The 27,352-nt window shown below is 46.1% G+C and overlaps 1 protein-coding gene across 1 annotated transcript; it reads left to right on the top strand.

Annotated features, from left to right (window-relative positions):
- Positions 1–9,425: 9,425 nt before the first annotated feature.
- Positions 9,426–25,806, top strand: LOC119466592 (acid sphingomyelinase-like phosphodiesterase 3b). Its single transcript, XM_049657434.1, has 8 exons — positions 9,426–9,558; positions 12,833–12,937; positions 14,820–15,039; positions 15,516–15,763; positions 18,447–18,607; positions 18,810–19,002; positions 20,160–20,356; positions 25,232–25,806. The coding sequence occupies exons 1-8, from the start codon at positions 9,435–9,437 to the stop codon at positions 25,655–25,657; spliced, it is 1,674 nt and encodes a 557-aa protein (XP_049513391.1). The 5' UTR covers positions 9,426–9,434; the 3' UTR covers positions 25,658–25,806.
- The last annotated feature ends 1,546 nt before the right edge of the window (positions 25,807–27,352 follow it).

The following is a 27,352-nucleotide window of genomic DNA, read 5'->3' as shown; positions in this document are numbered from 1 at the left end:
GAATGGCGAAAAACAAGTGTCTTGTTTCCTGCTCGGTACAGCGAAGCCCTTAAATTACGCAACTTAACCTGCGCTATCGAGGCCTCCTCACGCATACATACAAAAATGAACCTTGAGTAGTAAAAAAAAAAAATCTCGCATTTTGCGTGCCAAAACCACGATCTGATTATAATTTTCAGCACCTGGTGTTATTTAACATGCACGTAATGCCCGATACACGAGTTTTTCGCATTTAGCCTCCATCGGAATGCGGCCGCCGCGGCCGGGATCGAACCCGTCACCTCGAGCTCAGCAGCTCAACGCCCTTAAGCTACCGCCGCGGGTACCTTGCATAATGTGTCCTGTCTAATCAGTCTTGCGAAATCCTTAAACCATTCATGAAGCTAAACCAACTAGAGCTTTCCTGTCTTTGGTATCCATCACATGTTGTTTGCGCTAAATACACGCTATTCAGTATCCACGCGATATCAGCTAACATGTACGCAGGGCGTGCATATGGGATGCGCCAAATTTTGTTTCGACTATACAAAAACTCCCCCATCTTGTATCAGATATCGCGTGTATACTGAATGTCCGGACAACCCATATCTTACTCGTTGCAAAACTTGAGCGAAAACGAAGCAGCGGTATGAGCGGACCGTTCTTGGAGGAATACAATACAAGTCAATGTATGGTCACTTGCGCCTTGCTTTCCGCTTCACCTGCAGCCTAAATTCACGTAGTTCTTTCTTAATCATGAAATATTAATTCATCCCCATCATGAGCGGTTTCCCAGGAGAATTGAAAATGCAAAGAAAGCCAAGTGGAATCAAATGAAAGGTCACTAATAATCCAGGGAAGCGGTCGGGAGTCCGGTTCAAATTCTTTCCTCCGAGCAATAAACTCAACAGAAGTATCTTTCGATGTAATAAAAAAATATCCGTTCACATGTAGAATTGAAGAAGTAAAACGAAATTAGTGGTTTCGAAACCGCGCCACACTAATCTGGACCAGGAGAGGGTCGGAGACGTTAAACAACGTACCCATCCTTTATTTCACTTCCGGATCAATTGTTAGAGCGAGTACAATAACTGAACGAAAAACCTCAACAATAGGCGCGCAATTCTGCCAGTGGAATGGCAGCACACACGCTCATCCTTCACACTAAATTTTACCAGCTGGGTTTCTTTAACGTGCACGTAAATTTATGCACACGAGTGTTTTTGCAGTTCGCCGACGACAAAATCCGGCCGCCTAGTCTGAGAATTGAACCCGCGACTCAGCAGCAGGACACAGCCTCTGAGCAGCAGGTGGCAAAATACCCAACGGCTTCGATTCATTGTCCCAGCTGTGGCCTGAATGTGACGCAACTTTAGGTAGAGCCGCTACCTTGATATAACCGAGACTTACCTAAGAGAAGTGTTTGTACATTTAGTCGTGACACATTCAGGCCACAGCCGGGACAGTGAACCGAGGTGTTTGGCAAGTTTACGACATCGTACTGTGCCGATTCAAGGTCTGAGCAAATCCTGAACCACCGCCAGAGTCCCAAGGGTGATCAATAAAAAGCTGCTGCAGAATATTTTTTTATTATTATTAACATGACAACTTTTGACGCCGACTTTTCTCCGGCATTTCATTACCAAATGCGTAAGTAAGCAAAATGGCTCGTGGAAATAAGCAGATAAAGCGCGCACACGCAGTAAATAATTAAAGAGCATTCTCGAAGTAATCAGCAGAGGTCGAACAAGAGATGCCGCAGGAGCCAACTTTTCGACAAGTCTCTTTTTGTCGGAACGACATTCCTTGTTCGACTACTGCTCATCGCTTCAAAGTCTCCCTCTTCCTGTGATCATCTGTCTTTGAAAGCAAAGCTTTCTTGCCGAGTTACAGGCACTTTTTCGTATACGTATCTGGCCTCTAACGCCGAACGCGTTTAACGGGACGGTGGCGCAATCTAGAAAGCGGTGCAGCTAAGAGGGAAGACTTAGGGGTGAGGATCAACGGCGAATATCTCAGCAACCTTCGGTTTGCAGATGACATTGTCCTATTCAGCAGCAATGGGGACGAATTACAGCAAATGATTGAGGACCTTAACCGAGAAAGTGTAAGAGTGGGGTTGAAGATTAATATGCAGAAGACAAACATAATGTTCAATAGCCTGGCAAGGGAACAAGAATTCAGGATCGCCAGCCAGCCTCTAGAGTCTGTGAAGGAGTACGTTTATCTAGGTCAATTACTCACAAGGGACCCTGATCGTGAGAAATTCACAGAAGAATAAAATTGGGTTGGAGTGCATATGGCAGGCATTGCCAAATCCTGACTGTGAGCTTACCACTGTCGCTGAAAAGAGAAGTGTACAATTATTGCATTCTACCGGTACTAACGTATGGGGTAGAAACTTGGAGGTTAACAAAGAAGCTTGAGAACAAGTTAAGGACCGCACAAAGAGCGATGGAACGAAAAATGTTGGGCCTAACGTTAAGAGACAGGAGGAGAGTGGTGTGGATCAGAGAACAAACGCGGATAGCCGATATTCTAATTGACATTAGGGGACAAAAATGGAGCTGGGCAGGCCACGTAATGCGTAGGATGGATAACCGGTGGACCATTAGAGTTACAGAATGGATACCAAGAGAAGGGAAGCGCAGTCGAGGACGGCAGAAAACTAGGTGGGGTGATGAAGTAGGGAAATTTGCAGGCGCATGATGGAATCAGCTAGCGCAAGACAGGGGTAATCGGAGATCACAGGGAGAGGCCTTCGTCCTGCAGTGGACATAAATATAGGCTGATGATGATGATGATGAAGTAGTTTACCGTTTCAAGCACACCATGGCGCTAGTGTCTACGGGAGCTCCAAGCAAGGCGATTCAGCCAGCATAGTAATGATGGTTAGTACATGGATTTCCCTAAACTTCATACTTTTGGCTTCAAACGGCTTTGTGACTCTGCAAACTTATCCTTTTCAGCAAAGTATGGTGTTATTAATAGTTAAATAAACATTAATAAAATTGTCCGACGGCAGAATTCGAACACAGGACCTCTAGCACTCAAACTTGATACTGAACCAATTACGCCACGGACGCATGTATAGTATAGTATACCTGATTAAACCAAGCAGGCTAGGTGACTATTTGTCTCCGCCCCGTTTCAAAGGGGACGCCATTAAATCATCATCATCATCAGCATCATCATCATCATCGTGCAAAATACGATAAAAAAGCATTGAACGTCTTCGGAGGTATTCCTTGTTTCGGGACACAGTAAAGCAAATAAACGCCTGTGTAACCAATTGCGTTGGTTTCCTTAACATGAAAAAAACACGTAATGTAATATAAGAGAGCTACATGTGCGCGACGTCTTCAGCGGCAACCTCACTTAACGTATACCTGGTGTGCTTTACTTTGCTAAGCCTAGATCATTACTTGCATGCTATAAATGCATTGAAATTAGTTCCCGCATTAAGAAACAATCAGGATGAATGGTTTCCGGTCTTGATTTAGCATTAATTCGGCGGTCATCAGAATCAAAATAGCCGCGCTGAGTGCGTGGCGAAAATACTTGTGAAAAAACCCTATGTGGATCCAACGGAAGAAAGGTGCGGGACGCCTTGACCCGCGCTTCCGCTTCCGGCTTGACTTGCGGCTTTTGACATTCCCTTGCCATCGTTTACTGCGCAAGGGTGCGTCCTAACCGGCGCTGGTGTGCCACGTATACGTGCGACGATATTGACGGCATTCAAGCGCCCTTTTCCACGACTGAATATCTGGCTGCCATAGACCAAGCCAAGCCGCATGCTGCACCGAGCCCTGCCGGCATCCCTTACGAACTTAACAAAAGCACAGAAGGCAGTGTTGTTAAGTTGCTTTTGGGGGCTGTCGATGAAGCCTGGAATATTCTGGCATGATCCCAGATACGTGGCGCCACGCGGAAGTGGTCGGTAAATTCCTAAGCCACGCAATATGACTTATCTGAAGCCCATGTCGTTAACCTCAACTTTGTGCAAATTGATGAAGCGATTACTTGCGACACTGTTTACGTGGTGTCGCGAGTGGTACTCGTGGTACCACTCTGCCCAATGGGGATTCTGAATCCACTTGGGAACCGTAGATGGGCTTGGCCATCTTTCCTCCATGGTTCAAGGGGGAGGCTGCATGCTCTCGCTGGATTCCAACCATACTGGCGATGGACATCCGTAAAGATTACATGTCAGTCATGAATCAATGGTGGGAATCCTCCACTGGCTTCACCTCCCAAGTCGCGCGCACACGTTCTTCAACGCGTTCATTCACGCCCGAGCCTTTTTTGTCCTCACGGCTAGACACGTAGAAGGAATTCTTTGCCTCAGAGCAAAGAATTCCTCAGAGCAAAGAAAGGCAGAGCGATGTCGTATACGTGCCGAAAGGGCTCGATAACGTTTTACTGCCACGCAAAATGGTTTATTATGCGCAAATAAATACATGCTCACCGGCAGGTGCGAGTAGCGAGGGCCTGAGTGATCGGCGGGCAGCCATCCTCTATTCCTTTCGGTACGGGGCAGTCTCTGGCTATATTCAGAAAAAAATTCAGTTTTTTTCGGCATATTAATGCATTTTTTCGCGTACACGTCACTTTGATGCGGTGAGTTTTCGCGGTTTTGTGAGGTCGCGTGACAGACAGGCGAAGTGGGCGCAGCCCGAAAACATTGGACCAATAGCAGAGGGTTGATGGGGAAAAGGCGTCGAATCAGGAATAATTATTTTTCTTTTGTGCGGTTTACTCATGCATAATCAGTGGTAGTAGTAGTCGTAGAAAACTTTATTTGATGTTTTGTAACGCAGTCCCAGAGGGTGGAGCCCTCAGTCCAGGGCCCCATTTGCTGCTGCTATCCGGCTGGCCCGGTCGATCAGGTATCGCTGGTCGTCGAAGGCTGTGCTGGAAAGAGCTGCTTCCCACTGGGATGGGGAGGGGTTGGGTATTCTAGGTAAGCCGGGTGGTTTGGAGCATTCCCAGTGTGTACATGTTATATCAGATGGGGAGCTATCGCGGTTTTCGTGACGTCGCGTGACAGAAAGGCGAAGTTGGGAGTGGCCCGAAAATGTTTTGACCAATCGTGGTGGGCTGATTGCAGAATTGGAATAGAAAAGTTTGGAATAGCTTTACGTTATAGCGCCCCTAGAATTACTGCCATAAGTTCAGTTAGAAAAATAATCACAAAACCAGGCAACCATAAAGAAAAATACCAGCCGAGCGCAAAACAAAATATTCCAATGCCGGCCGTTTGATCACACTGCGATGCTTCTGTCGTAAGGACAACGTTCGTTGCTAGTATGTTCAGATGATCTTGTAGTAATGCGCTTGAGATGCTGTAATGTAGTAGCATCGCTTGGTTTGGAAAAATGTTATCAAACAACACTTGCGGAGAATGAGAATAGGTAATGATGGGAACACATGGCGAACTTGTACATTTAGGGGCTCAAGTAATGTTTGCACAATTATAATTTGTGCGGAGTGTATTGTTATTCAGATATGCCCTTCATCTTCGGGTGTGGGATTGGAATCGCGACAAATCAGAAAACAGTAGCATTAAGGAGTTTCCACAAGTTATATGAGCGTAACGTAACAGCAAACAAAAAATTAGGAACACGCAGATAACTGCGGGCCGTGCCGTGCTCTACACTAGTAGTCAAGCGAGCCGCCGACACTGTTAATATTGACAAGAAAAGAGGAAGCAGGAGCAATTGCCGCCTCGTTCAATAAATTACAAAATTCAAGTACCAAAAGGACAAATTCACAATAGTAATATTATTAATATTAATACGTATTAAAATTCAAATTTAACTTATCTTTTACCTCGACTATTTTCTTTAATTAAGCATAATTATTTAAGTACTTTTTACTTCTACCTGTTTATGTAAGCCTGACTACCTTATGACACACTGATACGACCTGGACCGGGTGAGGTGGGTTTTCACTGCAGGAATCGGGAGACAACGAAGAAGGCGGGCATCGTGATGTTGAAAACGAAAGGAATGTATTCACATCATTGGTACATGATTGGTACATGATGGCGCGGCCGCGCCATATGCAGCCGCCGCCGGAATTGACCCTTTTCGCGGGCCAGTTTGTTCTAGAGAAACGAGATGGTGCTTACGGCGGCGCGCCATACGTCCCCTCAGCGACCGCGCACGAATACGAAACCATTACCGCTTCTACATTGCTTCTGTGCGATCAGCTGTCGGAAATGCAACTGAGTTTTCGCTAACGTACTGTGCTCCAATCATGCTGGATTGAATCGTGTGGATTGAAGACGTGTGCAGTAGTTGGCTGCAAAAATAGTGACTGGCATGTTAAGGAATGTAATGAATATGTGGGACCAAGTTCGCGGACCGCTGCTGCAATTGTCCGTACGTGTTTCCGGCACTTCGAGATGTACGGCTTTCCTCGAGGATATTCAAATTTGCTCATCCGCCAGCGTTGTATTGCTAACCTTCAAAGAAAGGGCTTCATCCCCGGAACGTCGGCAAGAGTGAGTACCGCTCGTTAAACAATGATAACCGGAGTAGCGCCGCTTCCTGTCATCGTAGGTTTCGCGCACAGCATCTACAGACATCTACCCCAACCGTCACGGAAACTTATGCCCACTCTTTCGCCAACGTGTCAAGAATGAGTGAATGGGCGCACACTTGAATATATGCGCACTATATACGCACAATAAGTGACAGTACTGCACCGATAACGCACGAATGGTCGAAGGTGAATGTTTCGTGACGGTCCACAAGAGTAAGCGAGTTAATAGCGACAATACGCATTTGCTACAAGTTATTACAATGTGCAGAACACCTACGTTTCAAGCCTTGTGCACAGCAAGGACAAATCTGACGGAATTGAGAACACCCACGAGCGATTAGGCAGAAAATGATCAGATAGTGACCGCACCGACGAACCTTACTGAGTCAGAAACGTGACAAGCCGCTGCTTCAAAATATTTGCCCAAATAAACAACGAATGCCAAAACACCATAATCCTTATTCAATTCATGAGTGGAAAGTTTGGATAGCTTCGAATACATATTTAGCCCCGCTTTTAGAGCAAGCACCACTACGCTGCTCGCGCCGTTTGGACATAGCTTAATCAGCTCCGAAAGTGATTTCGCATGTTCTCTGAAACTGCAGCCAAAGCTTCGTGTCGCCCACCCAATCACCGTCTACGATATCTCCCGAAACAGAGGTTTGCTAAGCCGCACCGGCGTCATACACATCCATTGTAAACACGGAGGCAACGGAGTCAGTTGAGGCAAGCAATGGGTGCGTCACCACGTGATCAAACATGGCAGCGCCCACGGGATCGCCGCGAAAAGGGTCAATAGACCGCCCCTCAACCCTCAGCTCACTGCGACGTCGACGGCGATGACGGAAATGCGCCTTTGGTGTCCATATAATTGCTATAGCAATAATAACCTCTTGCTTAAGCCGAGACAGTCGGCGGAAAGAAAAGCGAGGGGCCTCCACAGAAAAGGTCGTTCACCCCTCGTGATTTCTTGCGTTGAAGCTATCTCAAAAAGGGTCTGTTCGTGTGCTCATGGAGGTGCCAATGCTTGAGTGTTCGGCGCAGTCCTTTGTCCTCTTGTCGACTTGTGACGTCAATGGCCTCCTCTCTTTGTGGTTTGTGTTGTTGCCCGGATAAGCTCAGGGAGCGGTAGATGCCAAAGCTGTGACTTTTTCTCGGAGAGGAGGGCAATTAGTTCGACAACGGCACGCGAGCTGTTACTTTGCCCGGACTTGTGACGCTGAACTTCAGGCCGATCATGACAATACTATTCTAGTTATTATTTGTTTCTTTCACACCTTCGATACTGTTTTTGTTCGTTTATAATATTACCACCCGGTTCATGGCCTATCCTCCTGAGTGGGTCTGTGTCATCACGGCCGCTGGTGTCATTATACAAGGAATAACTATCATCATTATCATCGTTCTATTCCTGTTCTATTCCCTCCCCTTCGGCACGCGGTGTCTTTCTGAGTTGGCCGCAGCAGCAGCAACGTCACGTAAGTGCCAAATGAGCGTGCGCGTTAAATTAAGCTTCGTGATTAAGAAAGCACAGCGATACGCTTCAGCCCATCCGTAAGCTTCACTGACTGCACCTCGTTTTTCTCCCTTCGTCGTTGAGACTCCCGCTTAAGGTAGGGCGAAATTAGGGAGTGCGCCGAGCATTGCACAAATCAAGGCCCCTAGCTGATCTGTGGTACTGCGTTATGAAGCTTGCATAGAAAAGCCCAGCTCTTCGTGTTCCACAAAACGCACCGAAAACGCACTTGATGCCAAATGCCTCGCTTCAGTGTTTCATTACGTCCTCTTTTGACCCGTAGCCTCGATTCCTTGACATGGAGGCCGTCCCTTTGGTTTACATTGTCACGTCAGGAAAGTTGTTTGTTTCTAATTTATTGGCGCCTTCTGTGACACATTAGATAGGCGAAGATAGCTCACTTTGTATACGAAAGCAAAAAAAAAATAATTTAAATGAGCAAAGAAAATTGCATATACCCGCAGTTGGGTCTGCCTATCCAGAGAGCTTCTTAGGGTGACGACAGTGGTTCGTGACGGCAGGCATGGACCGCGAGCAGATCGTTGGTAAGGCGACATCTCGAGAAAATATACTCATTAGTAACTAATTCCAAACGTGAACAAAAAAAAAAGTCGGTCATGTTGCGGCCAGTACTCATGAGCGCGACCTTTTGCTAGAAACACCGGGTCTTTAAGTTTTAAGTACTCAGTATCTGCAGTGAAATACAGTGAAATTGCACTACTCTTCCAGTTAATGTTTCTGCACTGTGGAAAAACAGAGGGGCGAGCTGGGCTGGTTTAATTAACGCACTCTTGTGCAATATAGCAGTGCAGTAAACTGTTAACTAAAGCAGCAATAAACTTCAAGGCACATTTTAAATCCATATTTCTCGAAACTGGGGCTACTCACAAAATGTCTAGCTAAAGGTATTCCTGTATGTACTGCGGATGACTTCAATTCAGCGCTTGCGACATATGCACCGTTAAACCAGTAATTAAAGTGTTAATGAGTACATTTTATTTATAAATGGCATTGGTGATTATCACCCAAAGTCCCATGTCTGCCAGTGCTATGCAGCTTCGCAAGCAAGAATTAACCTTTTATCTGAAATTTCCTATTAATAATCTGAGGCTGACGTCGTAGAACAGCTTGCATTGTATATTACAACAATTCTTTTTCAATTTGTTGTATATACAATTTACAGCATTGTATATACAATAATTCTCACATTGATGTATTTTGTTTCTTTTTTTTTTGCATTCACTGCTGGGCTAGAAAATGATGCGTACAACGCATTGTCTTCCTCCGTTGTGTCATTGCCTTCTTTTGCAGATTTCTCAGCGCCAACGTTCCGTGTGATTTCCGGGCCGCCAAAACGTCACGCACTAAGGTCGAGAAGTTTGCAACGACAATGGAGCATCCACTTTCTCGAGCAAGGCTCATGGCGAGACGATCACACTTCATTGCGTTTTTATGTGTTGCGCTAATCCCTATTGCGTCCATCGTGTCCATCATGAGCTTCCATAGCGCCATCGGTACGTATGTGTGTCGAAAGAAAAAAAAAACTAACCTTTTCTGAAACACATACAGACCACACCACGTTGTCGAGATGCGACTCCGGGCCGTGCCATTGTGAGGCTGCTATTGCGTAAGCTCTACGCTAATTATACTTCAAAAGCGACAAGAACTCAAGTTCACACTGGACGACCAGTGTTTCGGCGCACCATCAACACGCTTCGTGGCGTGTGGTCCTTTGGTTCTGGCTGCGCTGCCTCATCTTCTGCGCGGCTCTGTGGAAAGTTTTGCGTGCAGTTCAGTTAAACACGATTATCACGGTTTCGTTGCTCACTCATACTTACAGTTTTTCACAAAAGATGTCGCAGTTTCACCCGAAAGCGAAGCATATCAATTGCGATAGCAACTTAGTAGAGAGCTATACGGAGCAAGCATAGTAGTTTTGTCAGCTGTATAAACTTGGACATGCAGCAGCACCAGCAATGCGCAGAACTGTTGTCGACGCCGTCGCCGTTTTGCCCGCGTTCACACCGAACGCGCGCGGCGTTGGTGACTGTTGCCAGGGCCTCTGGGGGCGGCTCGGAGGTTTTCGATGAGATCAGAACGGGAAACTCGTCGAGCAGCGTCGGAAATCTTACCTAACTTCTCGCCTCGCAACGTTTCTATATAAATACGCATTTGGTGCCGCTGCTAAACGTCGCCTCCCTCCCTCCCGTCCCCCCATGGCCTTTAGCGCGACGGAAGAAGTCGCGTTTGCTATATATATATATATATATATATATATATATATATATATATATATATATATATATATATATATATGGTGTGCGAATATACGGATGATGTCGAGGCATCGGCGAATCGTAGGGAGAACAAACGCACGGTCTGCGCCATGCTCCCTGAAGTCCTTTACAATCACCATATATATATATATATATATATATATATATATATATCGACATCATCCGTATATTCGCACCCTCAGCTCGGTATACCGCAAGGCTCAGTTCTTTCTCCGCTGCTCTTCAACCTCGCCACGTGCATCGTTCTCCGCGCCCTCGAACCGTTAACCTCCATCCGCTATACTATCTATGCACATGACATAACCATCCGGTCTTATCTAGGTTCGCCGGGATACATACAAGACTGCCTACAGGACGTCGTTGCTACCGCTTCGACTGCCGCCAAAACAATCGGGCTTTCTTGCTCACCCGCTAAATCTGCTCTCCTCCTTGTCCACCATCCGCGATGGCATCCCCCTCCCCTAGCATTACTACTCGATCGTCATCCCATTCCTCTAGTAAAATCAATAAAAATTCTTGGCCTACACATCCAAGCCGATGGTGGAGCCTCTTCCGCAATCCGGCACATTCTCCAGCAAGGGGAACAAATTCTACACCTAATGCGTCGCGTCACTAACCGTGTTAGGGGCCTACGCGAATCTGAACTTCTTCGTCTTCGTGACGCACTCCTTCTATCTCGCTATCGCTACCATGCAGCTCCCTTATTTAACTCTTCGCCAACAGGACCTTAATCGCCTTGACGCACTCGTACGCAAAGCAACAAAAATCGCTTTGGCCCTCCCAATCAGTGCCAGCAACGACCGCCTAGCTTAGCTGGGCGTCCACAACACTACAGAAGAGATTATCTTGGCTCACCGTCGCAATCAGGAACTTCGCCTGAGCACCACCACTCAGGGCCGCCACATCCTGGCCTATGTCGGCTTCTCTGTCTCCACGCCCCCCTCCACCACCTCTACGGCACTTTCGTCATCCTGCGCGGCACTTCTACGCATCGCGCCATTACCTCGCAAGATGAATCCCTGTATACACGCACAACGCCGCGCGGCTAGAATCTGCTATTTTCAGCATTTCATCCCCACTCATCCAAACCGTCATTTCTACTACACGGACGCTAGCGTCTCCTCACTCGGCTCTGCCATAGTGGTTCTTCCGGGCAGCTATGCTATTCTCCATAGAGAAGTCCTCTCGATTACAGATCCCGCACTTGCTGAACTACATGCGATAGTAGCTGCTTGCCGCTATCTTCCCCCCAACAGCCCGCACCTTCCTATCATTTTCACAGACTCCATGGCCGCCTGTCGCTCCTTATTACGCGGGGAACTTCCTACCCCTCTGGCACACATTCTCCAAAGTAGTCTGAGTACACAAGTTGAAATCGTGTGGGTACCTGGCCACGCGGGACTGTCGGGGAACGAACGGGTTAACCGGCTCGCCTGTGACACTCTTCGCCAGGCTCCCGACTTCCCCGGGCCAATTAGCTCACATGATTCCCGACCTCCTCCAATTTCTCTCCTGCCCTATTGAATCGCCCGCTGAGCCGTGCTCCCTCAAGGGCTGCAGAAGATAGCGCCAACCTTTCCCTTTCCCTCAAGAACCACTTATCATCATCCGCGCGTTTCCGCCTTTACAACTCAGTCTATCTCGCGCACACGGCGTCCTCATCCGACAAGCCCAGACGGGCTCTCTTCTTTCTAGCCACCTCCGCGATGTCACAGGTGTGGCGGTCATCCCAATAGCTCTCACATGCTGTGGTCCCCCAACATCCACCAACCTATCCCCTACCCCTACGGCTGCTTGGTTGACTCTCGCAGCATCATTGCTGGCTCAGCGGTACTTGGCAACCTTCATCGCTGCAGCGATGAAAGGCGTGCCCGGCGGGACCCTGGACTGAGGGACCCTCTCCACAACTGCTACTCTTACTTTTTATTTCAATAAAGTGTATCATCATCATCCGCCATGCGTTCGCTCCCCGTGAAAGCACGTGTCACTCGCGCCCTTTCACTCGCACATACAGCGTCCGGCGCGCGGCGACGATTTCATCGCCGTTGACCTCATACGGAACCTCACGGCGACGGCGACGCCGACGGCAGAAATCCTCTTTGAGTGTCCATATAATTGCTATCGCAATAGAAAAAAAACGCGACAACCAGGTAGGCGAGTGTTGCTGAGCCTCAGCAGTATTGTGTTGCGCCCGCAGAACGCGTGTACCGGTGACGCTAAAGCATGTTGGCGGGTTAGTTGGTTTGGGATTCGTGCTTAAAATCTGCAGCGCGACTATAATCACGCTGTCTTCGTCTAGTCTCGCTGCACAATTTATTAATGAATCCGTTAAGACTGCTGTGGGATAAGCGCGAAATTTCGCCTACATATGTCTCCTCCAGTACATCAGAGGTTGCAACACGAGGGCCACCAGATCACCGCTTGTAATATGATGTTGCGTGTAAAGCGATTTCGTTTCTTTTATGGCACAAGCGGTTCTCTGTTTTCGCAGAAGTCACAATGCTAACGACACGTTCTTGGAATCAAGGGTTGAGGCGATCCACACATGACAGGCTTGTGTCGGTAAGCGAAGAAGCTCCTGACAGCAACGCAACAGGTAGGTCTTTCTCCGTACGCCTTCACTCTAAGAACGGAGAGAGTGCGGACAACTTATCCTGCGGAAGGAACCCATTGTCCCATAGTCAGCTGCACTTTCAAGATTTCCTGTACACTTGCGCTCTTCCTATAGAGTATTTTTACTCTGTGCCCGTGTAGAGTCAAGGTACTTTGTAAAAGTACTGAAAGTTGGGCGAGTTGGTAGCTATTCATCTTGAAACTGCAGCGCGCACACAAGAAACGAGGACAATAAGGCAAAGGTCAGCGCCTGTCTGTTACCTTTGCCTTATTGTCTTCGTTTCTTGTGTGCGCGCTGCAGTTTCAAGATGTCAACGTACTTTTCACGCAATACGAGGGCTGCGGAAAAGAGACTTCAATGTGGGGCAAACAATTACTGTTCAAAAATTAGTAGCGAGCGTTGTCTTCGTTCTTGGAGCGTATATAGCGTCATGATGACGTGCCTTTTATTCGCCGATATGTGTGATCGCAGGCCTGCACTCTAAAAAGAAAAAAAGAAAGAGAAAAAAGAAGTTGCACTATTTAGTGTTAACCGTGTCCCCGAACAATAATTGTTCTTTATACAGGTGTATTCCTTACATATGTTTTTTTTCTACCACAGCTTGCACGTATCATCATGACATAGCATTCCCTGTCAAGAATGTAGAGAGCGCAAAGTCTTAAGTAGAGTAATGCACGCACGATTGGTGACACTTACTCTTTAGGCCCAAGATAAGCTTCAAAGGGTGTTTTTGTTTTGTTTTTGTAAGTGTGCAGGTGAACTAGAATTCGTTTCCAGTGCAGATCGGGGCAAGCAATTACTCCTTAATTAAGAGTAGCTTCCAGTGTTCCCTTTGATCTTAAATCGACCGCTGCGTAAAAAAATATGTCAACGTGCCCTCGATATACATACAGGGTGTTTCAGCGAACATTTTCAAAAATCTTTATAGCTTGCCTGTGGCAGATAACACAATTCTAGTTCATGAGCTGACCTACTCGAAGAGGGGTACATTACTTGCACAAAAATTTAATGCATAATCTACTAATTACAAAAATTCACTAATTAAGTTTTAACAAATTACGTTACGGGGTCCCGTGTTGCAATTTACAAATTCTTGCCCTGGAGTTCGCAAGGCAGGTCCACTGGAAACAAATTCTCAAGATGATACCAGTTTCGAGATATTAATTGCCGAACTTTGCAGATAAATGCATTGGCGTTCCATTTACTTTTGTGCTTCAATGCATAAAACGACGTTTTGTTAAGAAAGTAACTGGAACGCGAATGCATTTCTCCGCAAAATTCGGCAATTAATATCTCTAAACTGGTGTATTTGTTCCAAGAGGATCCGCCTTGCGAACTCCACGTCTACAATTGGTAAATTGCATTATATAGGCATAAAATAATTAGTTGCACTTTAATTAGTGGATTTTTGTTCATTACTCGATTATGCATTTCAATTTCCTGTGCAAGTAATGTCCGCCTCTTCAAGTAGACCAGCTCATGAACTAGAATTGTGCTATCTGCCACAGGCAACCTCTAAAAAAATTTTGAAAGTGTTCGCTCAAACACCCGGTATGTTCAGAGGTTAACTGCCGATGCGGTCCACGCCTCATCAGGCATTGACCTGAGGCATGATGAGCAAGGCTAACTCGAAGACAGATAAGCTCGCTTGCTAAACAAATAGGAAACGGGAACGTAATATCAGATAATTATAATACGCGCACACCAAGGCAAACACCCGACTTAAAAAAGTCTGGTTTGCGTTCACTTTGCAATAACTGTACCATAAATTCATGGCGAACTTTTGTTAGCTCACATAGGCAGCGATGTCCGCGTAGCTAGCGAACTGGACGGCTCGTACACAATTTGCTTTCTTTCACGCCAGGCCACTTCTGGCACGTGACGGACCTCCACCTAGACAGAGACTACTCAACCAGGGGCTCTCGTAAACTCTCATGCCACCGTATTGATAAGGGCCCAAGTGGCTTAAGGAATGTTGGCCCTTACGGAGACTACCTTTGTAACACACCGAAACTACTGGCGGTGTCCACCTTTGCTGCCATGGAACGGATCAAGCCCGACGTAGATTTCATACTGTGGACAGGGTAAGCATGCATCGAGTGACCACCTCGAACGCTTGATGATGACGTCGGTTGTTATCCTCACCGCTAAGACTCATTAGGCAAGCTGAAGGAGTTTATTTATTTATTTATTTATTTATTTATTTATTTATTTATTTATTTATTTATTTATTTATTTATTTATTTATTTATTTATTTATTTATTTATTTATTTATTCCTATGCTATATCCTTCATAGAGCAACCGGTAAATGGTCTAAATATACTTGCAAAATAGCGCCACGCTTTCTTTTTCACACTTAATTATCATATTTTGGTAAACCTTTAATTACTGCACATTTTTTCCTGGCGTTTCAAAGCTAAATATTTTCCACCGTGACTAATAGAACTATCACTTGATAGCCGGTGCCCCGTGCGTCCTGCCGTTTGTGCTGCTTGACAAGTTGAGGATAGTAGTGAGTCGTACGGTGTACACAAACCCGTGCCACTGGTACGTTACAGGGACAACATGCCCCACACGAAGGGGATCACGTGGCCGGCGCTGTACAGCCAGACGGACTGGATCAGAACTGCGCTGTCGCGCCAAGCGCAGCGACATCAGGCCCTTCTCGTGCCCACATTGGGAAACCACGACTGGGTTCCGGCAAACGCCATGGAATCAGAAGACGCCGCGCACTACCGAGCATTTCTCAGCGAAGCTGGCTTCAACCAGCTACTCCCCGTAGACGGGTGGAGCACTTTCGAGCGAGGTGAGCAAGTCGGCCTCCCGTGGTTTAGTAACCAGCAGAAGACTGATATACTAGTAGAGGGCTCGAAGGTGTTAAGTAAAGACAAAAACTAGAATAAAGTTTCCTTGTCACTTTGGTAGTCCTTCTGATTTTACGACGACGTACTACAAAAACAAAAAGTAACAGGCCTGCGCGGAACACGCAGCACAGTCACAGCGTAAGCTGGTGGAGCGGCTCAAGAGTAGCTCCAATTTGGGCACCACGCATAACAGGGTCTTCGCAGCAGTCTGTTCACCTCGTTTTGACGACAACGATTTGAACTGTCCGCCCAGGCGTTGACGGCGAGCTGCGGCTTGTAATGCTCTCTGCACAGTAGTCTGCTGATCCTGATCAAGCCTTACAACTGCAACTTACATGTCAGGCACGCTGCGTTTGCAGGCACCTTAACTAAATGGCGCCACCATACTGGCGGGAGGCTCGGCAGCTCGGGCAGCTCGGGAGTAGCGTTGATTGCGCGCCTCGTCTGAATCGCATCTCGTCGTCTGCACCTGCGCACGCTGCGTTTACAGTCCCCTTACCTAGATGGCGCCACCATACTGGCGGAGCCTCGGGTCGTCGGCCCCTGCGAGCTTGCCTATAGCTTCTTATAGGGCATTTTCCGCAGCCCGATAGCAAGCGCTTGCGTGGCTCAGTGGTAGAGTATCTGGCTACCACGCAGCGGGCGCGCGTTCGATCCCGGCGGGAATCGGGTACTTTTTTGCATTTCCGGCGACAGCGGTTACGGCGGCACTACGCCGTCGGCGGCGGCATCATCGCGAACCGAAACGGCTATTGGAATGAGCCCATAACAGCTTATGCTGTAAAAAAATGTCCCCTGTACTTAAGCAAGCTATTAGCAAACTGTACGTCTCAGACATTGAGAAGTCAGGCCACTCATTTCTTACATTATTACACCTGTTTAACAGCCGTATAAAATGCTCTTGAACAATGTTACGCCAGTGCAACATGGAGGAGCCTACGTACAATATTTTGTTTTAGTTGACAGTCCGCTGCTGATATAACTGACGCGTCTTGTTTCACATCTGCTGCCAAAAAAAGATCTCTATATTCTATGTGACCATATGCCTTGTGCTTCGTATGATTGCACAAACACACTCCCTTCTTTAACGCCTTCTGGCCATGACGGAGTACAAATAAATAAATAAATAATAAATAAATAATAAATAATAATAAATAATAAATAAATAAATAAATAAATAAATAAATATAACGGCATCACCAGCAGTAACATAGTACATAGATATCGCGCTTAACGATATCATACGACTGAATTTATAAAGCCATTGTTGGTATTATGCTACTCTATTAATTGAAGTTGAGAGCATATACAGGGTGTTCCAACTATCATGCACCAAGACTTTAAAATATGCAAATGCCACGTAGCTTAGCAGAACCAAGGTAATGATGTTTGCCATCACTTGGAGATACTCATATTATTTTTTGCATTCCGCCTAATTGCGTAATTATAGTCTTAATTTTAATCAACTTCTCAAATATTACAAGTAGATGAAAAGTATCAATGAGAAAATTGTAGAGCAACGTGAAGAACTCCAGATACAGCTTTCTATTACTCAATACGGGCTACATAAAAGTGTCACGGCCGCTGAAAGTGTTTTTCCGAGCTTGAAAGAAGCCCGCGAATACCCGCTAAGTGCCTCGAGCGGCCAGTCGCGCGGCCATTTTGTGTGTGTTCGGATGGACACCGCGGCAGCCGGCAGAGACCCTTTCCAAAATTTCTAACGGCTCTTAAAGCAGTACTGATGTGACATTTTCGACTTCTCTTTTTTTTTGCGTTAAGTGACGGTCTTGGACCTTGAAACTAGAAATAATAGCGGCAAGCCCCAGAGCGCTTTTAATTAATTTGCAATATTAAATTAACACCTCAGTAGTCTGATATGTTGTCACTGGTTGCGTGGCCCGATGTAGCAGCATAAGACCATCGAGTGAGTGTCAAAACGTCGTGATTTCCTGCTCCCGCGTGGTCACCTTCTTCTGCGTCACGACTTCCCGACAGATACACCTGCTGGGAAATTAAACAGAAACTGGTTCGTGGAAGAGCTATTAGAGTAAGTTAGTTAAGGCACTCTGAGGACTTCCATGGTTCTTTTTCAATTGTTCTAAGTCCGAAATCTTCATATAATGCAAAAAAGCACCGCATATCCACGAAGTGAATAATGATGAGTGGGCGAAGCACTGGGGGATCATTCGGGTAAGCGTGAATCCCCCGTATATATATATATATATATATATATATATATATATATATATATATATATCATGAGGCGGAAAGCGCAGGAGGGTATGGCGAAAGCGTGAGATGAAAAGCGTAGTCCGGCGACGATGGCTACGAGATGGCGCCAGGGTAGCGCGCGTTGTCTGGGAGGTATGTCGGCGGCGGCTGCTGTGAACGCGCCGAGCGTCACCCAAGTGCTGGCTCTCGCGATCTCCAGATTAGCGAGGCAGTCGCGCCACTCCGCTCCGTTTGCAACGTGCCGCAACAGAATAAAAACACGTATAGAGCTGGGCTCAAATTTCGCATTAGGGAGTATCTTAATCGTCGGTGATTTTTTTTTTGTCTAATTCTGCAAGTGTTTTTCGACGCAGGATTATCTCCTCCAGTTAATGTGCACTTTTTTTCGCGCAGGTGGCTACTATAGCCGGTCGCTCTCGAAGCACATTCGGCTAGTGTGCCTCAACTCGGCTCTCTGGTACAGCGTCAACAAGGGGCACCGCCCTGGTCCCAATGACCCCCAGATGACTTGGCTTCGAGACCAGTTGCACGACGCAAGGCGTCTAGAACAAAAGGTGGGTGTTGCAAGCCAATGATGATTTTGTTGAGTTTAGAGATGCTACCTTGAAGGTCGAGTTGTTGAAGGACCCGTGAGGGCTGCGAGTTGTCGTCACAGATGTACGCCGACATCGTGATGAAGCCTTGTGACCTTCGCGTGAACTGGTTTAACTGCAATGCAACGTATCCTCATTATGGTTTTCTGCATTCCTCTTGCAGGTGTTCATATCAGGACACATTGGGCCTGGCTTCCTTGCCCGCTCTATTGCGAGCGAAACCGCACGCATGGTGTTATTCGATGACATTAACGACAAGTACCAGGATCTGATCGCTCAGTACAAGGACGTCGTGGCCGGACAGTTTTTCGGCCACCAGCACAGCAACGGCTTCGTCCTCTTGTCGGATAGAAATGGTGAATGCCGCGGGGCGCTGATTGCGCGTTCGCGCCGCTTACGCCAACGCGTCCGTACTGATATTCTCAGCTTGTAATGACGGTGAAGAACCAAACAGTGCCAACAGTAAGAGTTAATAATCTATCGGACAAACTTGTGCCTATAAAAACGAGCAACACTCAAATCACAATGATAGCGGCAAGCACCGTTGTCGGTCGTTGAATCTAACTGACGTATCAAATATCCAATATTTATACATGGATCACCAAACATTCCAGAGTAATCGCTGGTACTCGCGTAAATCTTGAGAATGTACAACACTATTTGTGTCACGTGTGTAATATGATTAAAGGAGATTCTTTCGCTTTAGAACCGGAGACATTTGATAAATTTTGGATATAGTAGACGCGTCTTGCACAGAACAATAACTGAATAACGGTGATAACCCAACGAAAATGATATACTGCATAAAGCAAAGCAGCGTATGCGTGACAATGTAGTTAGGAGAAAAACATAACATAGGGCCAACTCCAATTTCGCCATTAAAGTACAGAAAAGCTCTCATTGGGCAACTGCTCCAGTAATCTGGATGAAATATGTCGAATTTAAAGAAACAATAGTTAAGTCCTACTTACTGTTGGGAGCACATATTTATAACTGAAGCTCTTTGCAAAACTTGTGGGAAACCGGTAAATTTCGACAAAAAATTTAACCACCATATTTTAGTGCTCCAATTCCATACCGAAAACAGATATCTCATTCTTTAAGCTGCATCAGCTGCATCTGACAAAGCACCTTAGCGGACAAGTACTAAGTATTATATTTACAGTTTGTATGAAATCATCGCTGTGCTTGCTCCAAAGTGTTGCGCAAATTCTGCGCTGGTGAAGTTCTGAACGATGTATCCATAATGCATCGATGTAGACCATTAGCTTCGTGCATTTTAAGTGCTCTAATTAAACGCGTTGAGTTGCGATAACTGTTGCAGGTTTGGAAAGTTGTTTCAAACATATGACTCTTACATTTCTTGCATTTTTAATGCGCATGAGCGCATATGTAAACCATATATAATAGGGTTTTCATTTGGATTGTTGCTTTCATTTCTTTTTTTATATATATATATAAAGCTACAATTCTATCAGTGCGCAGTGACATGCCATGTTATAGTCGTACGCAGGCACTCCGGTGAGCTCAGTCCAACTGGCCGGGTCTGTGACCCCGTGGGGCAGCGGCCACCCGATCTATCGTACCGAGTCGGTGCCTACTAACCCCTGCGTACGACTCTACACCTACCACCGCGCCACTGGCGAGCTCCTTGACTACAATGTCTATTACCTGGACTTGGAAAAGGCCAACTTGGATGCCTTCCACCAGGTAACCACTTCTTGTTTTACCTAATACCATACATAATATAGCGAAGACTGTAAAGGGCCCCTCGCCAAATTTCGTCATTCCAGACAGACAGACTCGGCACATAGGACAAGTGGTGAAGACTGTGCCTCCAAAGTATAACGCTGCTGAATCATCAAAATACGCCCGCGTGCCCTTATTTTTCAACCATCCTCTCTCGTCGCCAGCAAAGGCGACGTCACAGCTCTCCCTTACCACGTCTCAGGTCCCGCCCGCAGCCCACAAAAACAGGGCTGGCATTATGTAAGATACATGTATCTTATGATACCCGCCGTGGTTGCTTTGCGACTATGGTGTTGGGCTGCTAAGCACGAGGTCGCGGGATCAAATCCCGGCCACGGCGGCCACATTTCGATGGGGGCGAAATGCGAAAACACCCGTGTTTAGGTGCACGTTAAAGAACCCAGGTGGTCCAAATTATTCTGGAGTCCCCCACTACGGCATGCCTCATAATCAGATCGTGGTTTTGGCACGAAAAATTCTATAGGTTTCATTATATTACCTTGAGGACCCCTCTGGGGGTGTTACATAAGGGGTGGATATACAAAGGAAAATTATTATTATTTTTTTTTACAAAGGTAACCACATGTTAATTCCGCGACAGGTAGTCCGTAACATTTTGAAGAAATAGTGTCAGCGACGTCACAGCTCATAGTTTCTTTAACTATCCTAAGATACTATTTGAGTATCTTGTATCTGTGGCATGATACATTCGGCAAAACGTTTATCAGTATCTGTATTTTCGATACATCAAACGAAGTATCGTGTGTATCTTAATACAAGATACACTTACGGCAAAAACCACAATGACACTCAGAGTCACTGACGGCACTTATTCATGCTTCTTCTGAGACACTTTTATAGTAACTCATATTTCTAATAACCAAACATGATTAAGGAAATTGAATGCTGTGCGGAACTAGTATTAATAATGAATAACATTTTACTAATTAAGTTTTTATTTATAGTCATGAAGTGCAATTTCCAACGGCATAATGGAAGTCCAGCTGGTGCTCAGAGTTTACCATTTCGCAAGAAATTTTGTGCTTATGGCCAGCGTGAGAAATACATCTGAGCTCGTGTCGTGGAATGCACTGCTGTTCCAGCTAACAGTTTTACAAAAGGCATTTTACACAGGGCAGAAACATATCTGGATTAATGCGCATCGCTGCATATTTTGAGTAACTTGATTGCGCATTTACGAGTGGTGGCCTCGTAACCGCTAAATGCATGCACAGAAGCTTCGTAATAGAATTCGAAGACGCAATAAGCAAGCGCTAAAAATGAGAGCTTTGTCTTATTGAACCTATTCTGCTCGCCGCGGTCGCCCGGTCTCCATCTCTCACCACGCCGACGTGCTGTTTGAAGTCATGTGACCTAAGAGACACTATTTGGCAGATTCAACCACGGCAGCTGCACAAAATTTTGTCAGCAGTTCATCATTGAGAATCACCTTCACAACATGGGTCAGAACAAAACGGCTGTTGTAACAATTAAAAAGCACGGTGCGAAGGAGTTCAAGGGAATGCGGAGCATGCTTTGGTTCTAATGGCTGTGTGCCAACTTTACGATTCTAGCCGTCTTTTACTATTGTCCCCCACGTGTTCACTTACTTTTCTCCCATCATGTTTAAAACTCAATATATTCGACAGAGTAACTACATCTTTATTTACCTCTGTATGGTTACATTCACATTATAACAGAACATTATCGATAATTTCTGCGCTATTTCCAAACGCTACGGACCAGTAGTCGTCAACGGTAAATAGCGTTATAATTATATAGCACCATTTTCAGAGAGTCATAGACACTTATACGTATTTATTTATTTCTAGTACCTCAAAGTCCCCTGTTTAAGGGTTTCACAATGGGCTTATGCGTTCGAACAGTAGTGCTCAGTGCTTTGAAATATCATAAAACTTATCTCTTTTGATTTCATTATTTGGCGTTCAGTATAGTTCTATAGCTGACTTCCTCTGAATCGAGATATTCAATATACTGTTTCCTCCTCTAAAATGTTAGGTTTAACACGATTTCATCTGGCACTGTCGACGCGTCCGCTAACGTAATATTTTCTAGTTAGTTTCATTGCACATTTGCACATTTTCTGCACTTTAAGTGAATGCTCTTTTTTTTTTTTAATGTTGCGAATGGTCCTTGCATATTTTTGACACCATTTCATGAGAATGTGAAAGATGAGTAAGTTGACAAATGCGGGCGATCGCCGAGCTTTTTTTGAAACTTATACCGAGAAGTTGAGCGCTGCTAATGATTGTTAGTATGCTATCGTATGTAAAACATCTACCGTTTTCTTTTTTGTTTCTTTTTTTTTTCTTTTTTTTTTTGCTTAAAGTGTACAAAGTGAAATTAACATGCGCATTATGCAAGACAATCATCAGCGGTGTGCACATGCTCCATCTTTAACTTCAACCTTCACCTAAATTTACACGCACTATGAACATTGATGCAAACTCACTATGCCGTTGTCGTGATGATGCTGATGACGACGACGACGACGATGTGCGCATCTCCTTTGAAACTGTCTAGTGACAAGTGTCACCAAGCTAGTTCGTTCCATTTCCTGGTTTGTCTAAGTCTTTATAGTCTTTATAAATTTATGACCAAATCTACATTTACTGCCGTTTACTCACGCCCAGAAACAAACAACATCATGGAGTTACGTGTTGTATAAAAAATTATGTCCATAAAACAATTGCAACCTATTAGGTACGCAGTATGCAGATTGAGCACTGAAGCTTAATGTTAGACAATTACGAAACTATGCAAACGAACAAAGAGCAGTGTAAGACACTGGCCCGCTCTATGAACGGACTACAATTCAGTGCACTGTGCCGATGATAAAAGCGGTATGAAAAAATAACTGATTCCGCAACGTAATTGTGCTGATCTGGTGCACATCAAGCCGGCCCCGTAGACTTGTGAAATTGCGATATATTGGTTAGAACAACGAAAAACTTTGCACGTGTGAAAGGGACCCTGAAACACACCTCGCGCTTGGTGAAAAAACACAGTCCGTGGATAGCATACGCTGCTGTGAACATCTCAGCCAAATTTTGCAGTCGTGTGCGGCGCGTGGAGCTCGCAAGCAGCGCGTGAAGTCACCTTTTTCTCAAACGCTTTCTTTTCAACAGAAGCCATGATCCTCACTCTCTTCTGTGTGCTTTATTTCGTAATAATATAGATTCCCATACGCGGCTGCTATTGGCCAGTAGCGGACATTTATCAAGAAGGGTGTTTGGATCAGTACGCATCTTCCTACTGTTACTGTGTATAAGTATGTATAGACGCAGTTTAAATATTAGGCTGAAGTAAGTGAAAATATGGTTTCGAATTTCGGCAATAATTACGCACTTCCAAACAGACTACTGTCTGCTCACGCTCGGCCGCCCGCGTAGGAATTACACTTTAGCCACCGTGCTTATCGGTGTCGTAGTCGTCGGGTCTCGCTAATTCCGACTAATTTTGAACACTCAACTAGCCTCGAACCACGCGAAACTCAAGGTCACACTACACGCATGCTTGCCATCGCGTGCTCACTCCTGGCCGCTCCTGGTTGGACCCGTTAGACGCCTTTGTAGGCTTCGCTTTCTATTGGGCTATTGATAGCGCTTCAAAATGCGCAAGTTGGGTTTGGCTGCTATAGTTGGGTGTGGTCAAGCAGGTGCAGTACAAAGCCAGTCCGCACCACGTAGCAGGGCCACACTGGAGCATATGAGCGCGAGCACGCCCTGTCGTGAACGGATCCAACGCTGCGCATGCGCACTACAGCTGCATGTAGCTGCAGCCTGCTACGTAGCGTAGATACCGCGGCCGCCGCGAGGTGCCGCGATGAGTCCACTGGCTTAGCGCATTGCGGCTCGCTGAGGACAACCGCGTTTGGCGCGTCGTATAGACGCCAAAATTGGAAGTAGTGGCTTCTATGTTAACATCCAAAATTAAATTTAAACTGCGCGCCACGGTGACGTTCAGCAGGCGGAGCGTTGTAAGCACGCCCCGCTCAGCGGTAGCCTTCGCAATGCAAGAAGGAGCGGAAGCACCGCGAACTGTATGTTCGATACCAATAACTCCACTTCTGCTGAACGCATTGAAGTACTTTTTTCTTGCGGCAAAGTATTTGTGTAATAGTTTAATTTAACTTCGAATGCATTTCTCGACTTCAATAAAAAGTGGTTCAGGGCCCCTTTAACAGATAAAATTTGAAAGGAAGGTTAGTATGTCCGCTAGCTGGAGATAATTCGCAAGTAAATACCTGTAAACTTGAATGAATGAATTCTGGGGTTTTACGTGCCAAAACTACGATTTGATTATGAGGCACGCCGTAAAGGGGGACTCCGGATCAATTTTGACCACCAAGGGATCATTAACGTGCCCTCAATGAACGGGGCACGGGAGTTTTTGCATTTCACCCTCATTGAAATGCGGCCGCCGCGACCTCGTGCACAACACCACAGCCGCTAAGCCACCGTACCGGGTGTACCTTAGACTTACAAAGGCCTTTACAATGTAGTAATGAAGAATTAACTTGTGTATCGTAAGTATCTTAATGTACATATGCCGAGTATTCCCCCTTGTATCTGTGTCTCAAATACTTATCGCCTCAGTATCTTGCATGTGTATCATGATACAGTTTCAAAGTACGGTATGTTTGCCGAGCCAGCAGCAACGCCGAATGCTGAGATCCTCGTGTAACGCAGAGAGCGCATACAGGCATTGCGTATTATCTGCGTACTCATGGGGAGTTAAGGCTGTAGGCAGTAACCGAGTTACGCAAATAAGAATCGCTGCAGGTCTGTCTCTCTCTCTCTGCCGTGCGTCCAGGAGGAGCCTCAGTGGGAACTCCTGTACTCGGCGAGAAACGATCTGGGCGTACCCGACCTGAGCACGGCCTCGATGATCGATCTAGCCAAAGGAATCGCCCGTTCGCCGGAGCTGCTGTCGAGGTACATCGGTCTCAGCTCGTCCCTCAAGGACGCTGGGCCGTGTGGCAAGGCCTGCAGGCGAACGATGCTGTGCGCTGCCCTCGCGTCGCGACGGGATTCCCACGCCGCCTGTCTCGCGCAGAACGACAGGACCCGTCGTGCTCGACTCTGGAGGACGAACCACGACCGCGGAGTAGACGCCATCCCGACATGTTTGGACGTGGCCGTTCTGCTCGCGGTGACGCTCACTGGTGTCGTTTTCATCTTGCTCGTCAAGAGGAACAGCACGATGCGGTTATACGCGCGATATACGCGAATCTGGTGATCGCGCAGTGCCTGTTGTATACGTTTGAACCGTGGGAAAGCTTACCTGGGCTTTCGAGAACAATGTCGTTGTCGTAGTTTCACCTTCGGTTCAGGGTTTCATTTTTCTTTCCTTCGTAGCTTCGGAAAGTTAGCCAGTTTTAAAGTCGTTTCTTAGTATCGCAATAAAATAGCTGCATGCTTACAGTATCACTTTTTAAAGCAATTTTCTAAAAGTATTTTCTTAATGTCGCTTTAAACCAGCTCATTGTTTTCTGCATAGCTTTCGTCACGGTTTATTCGCGAAGTTCTTTGAGGGCAGCTCATCGATAATATTTCAGATTTTTCATTTCTTCCTATAAATGAAGGCCCTCGACCTCGACACTCTAGCAAGGATCATGGCAAGCCTCAGAGCACATCAAATTATTATTATTATTATTATTATTATTATTATTATTATTATTATTATTATTATTATTATTATTATTATTATTATTATTAGAGAGTTTTATAATAGGGGCCCCAAAGAAATAGCGTCGACACCACTGCGCATGCGCGAGACGCTAACTGCGTTTGGGTTTTGCGTTGGGCACGCTATTTCGCCGATTTAGCGGGAGCCCCAAAAGCAGCCCCAAAAGTTTTGCGTCAACAAACATGGCGGCACCCATCGAAGCGGGGGCTCTCCGAGTACCAAAGTCGGCTTGATTCGTGGTAACGCGTGAAGTTCCTAAGCTAGGAGAAGTGTCTGCGGTTATCGCTTTCTCTCAACTAACGTGTGTAATGAAGATTGGTTCATTAGACGCAGCTGATTCTGAATTCGATTGTCGATTCCATGGCTCGTAGGCCTAACGTGGATTAGCTTGGCTGGTGAAGGCACGTCAAGTTGGTTACTCAAAATTAGGCGCAATAAATCGCTTGCTGCTAACAGAATAACATCTTAACTGCAATTAAACGCAAAACCACGAAAGCCAAATTACTCTTCCTATCATAAAATGGTATAGTTTATTTTAATATTTAGAATAGTTTTTCTTTGACACCGTAGTGGCGCTGCAAGCACAACACGCTATTCGCAAACGCAAAGCCCTATTCTAAAACTCATCACTCTTGCATGCCCCAACGCTAACACCCGCAAAGCTCTTTGGGGCCCCAAACTTTTGGAGCCCCTATTCTAAAACTCTCTATTATTATTATTATCAGCAGCAGCAGCAGCCGCCGCCGCCGCCGCCGACGACGACGACGACGACAAAAATGCTTCACTTGATTGAAATTCATGTGCACTGTTTTGTAAGATTGTAGGGTGCGACCTCGTTACGCTCTTGAGATTCGCCTATTGAGTTCGTGCAGGTCTGTTGAAAGGCAGAAGGCATTAATCAGAACGACAGTGTCGACTGGGAACCGTCTGCCTTAGCAATGGGCTGATACGGCCTTAAATATGGTTGGAGTCCCCGGCTCGCCAGTCCGTCGTTGGGCACAAAATAGGACATTTTTTTTTTTTTTTTTTCACACGGGAAAGCAGTCGCTGCGGACCCTGGACACTCGCTTGATCGCCTGCACCTGTTTTCGGGGGCGAAAAACATAAATGTTTCCCAGAAAATGCCCCCAAATGCGACGAATCGCCGTCAGAAGGGCGGCTTGGTTGTCTTCACACGTTTGCAGGACGAACGGTTTCCTCATTTCCCTGAAACCGCCCCTAACGAAATGCGACCAGTCGTCCTTG

Source organism: Dermacentor silvarum, chromosome 10 (assembly GCF_013339745.2).
Source record: "Dermacentor silvarum isolate Dsil-2018 chromosome 10, BIME_Dsil_1.4, whole genome shotgun sequence".
Taxonomy (NCBI): Eukaryota; Metazoa; Arthropoda; class Arachnida; order Ixodida; family Ixodidae; genus Dermacentor; species Dermacentor silvarum.
This window is presented reverse-complemented; position numbering and strand designations above follow the sequence as displayed.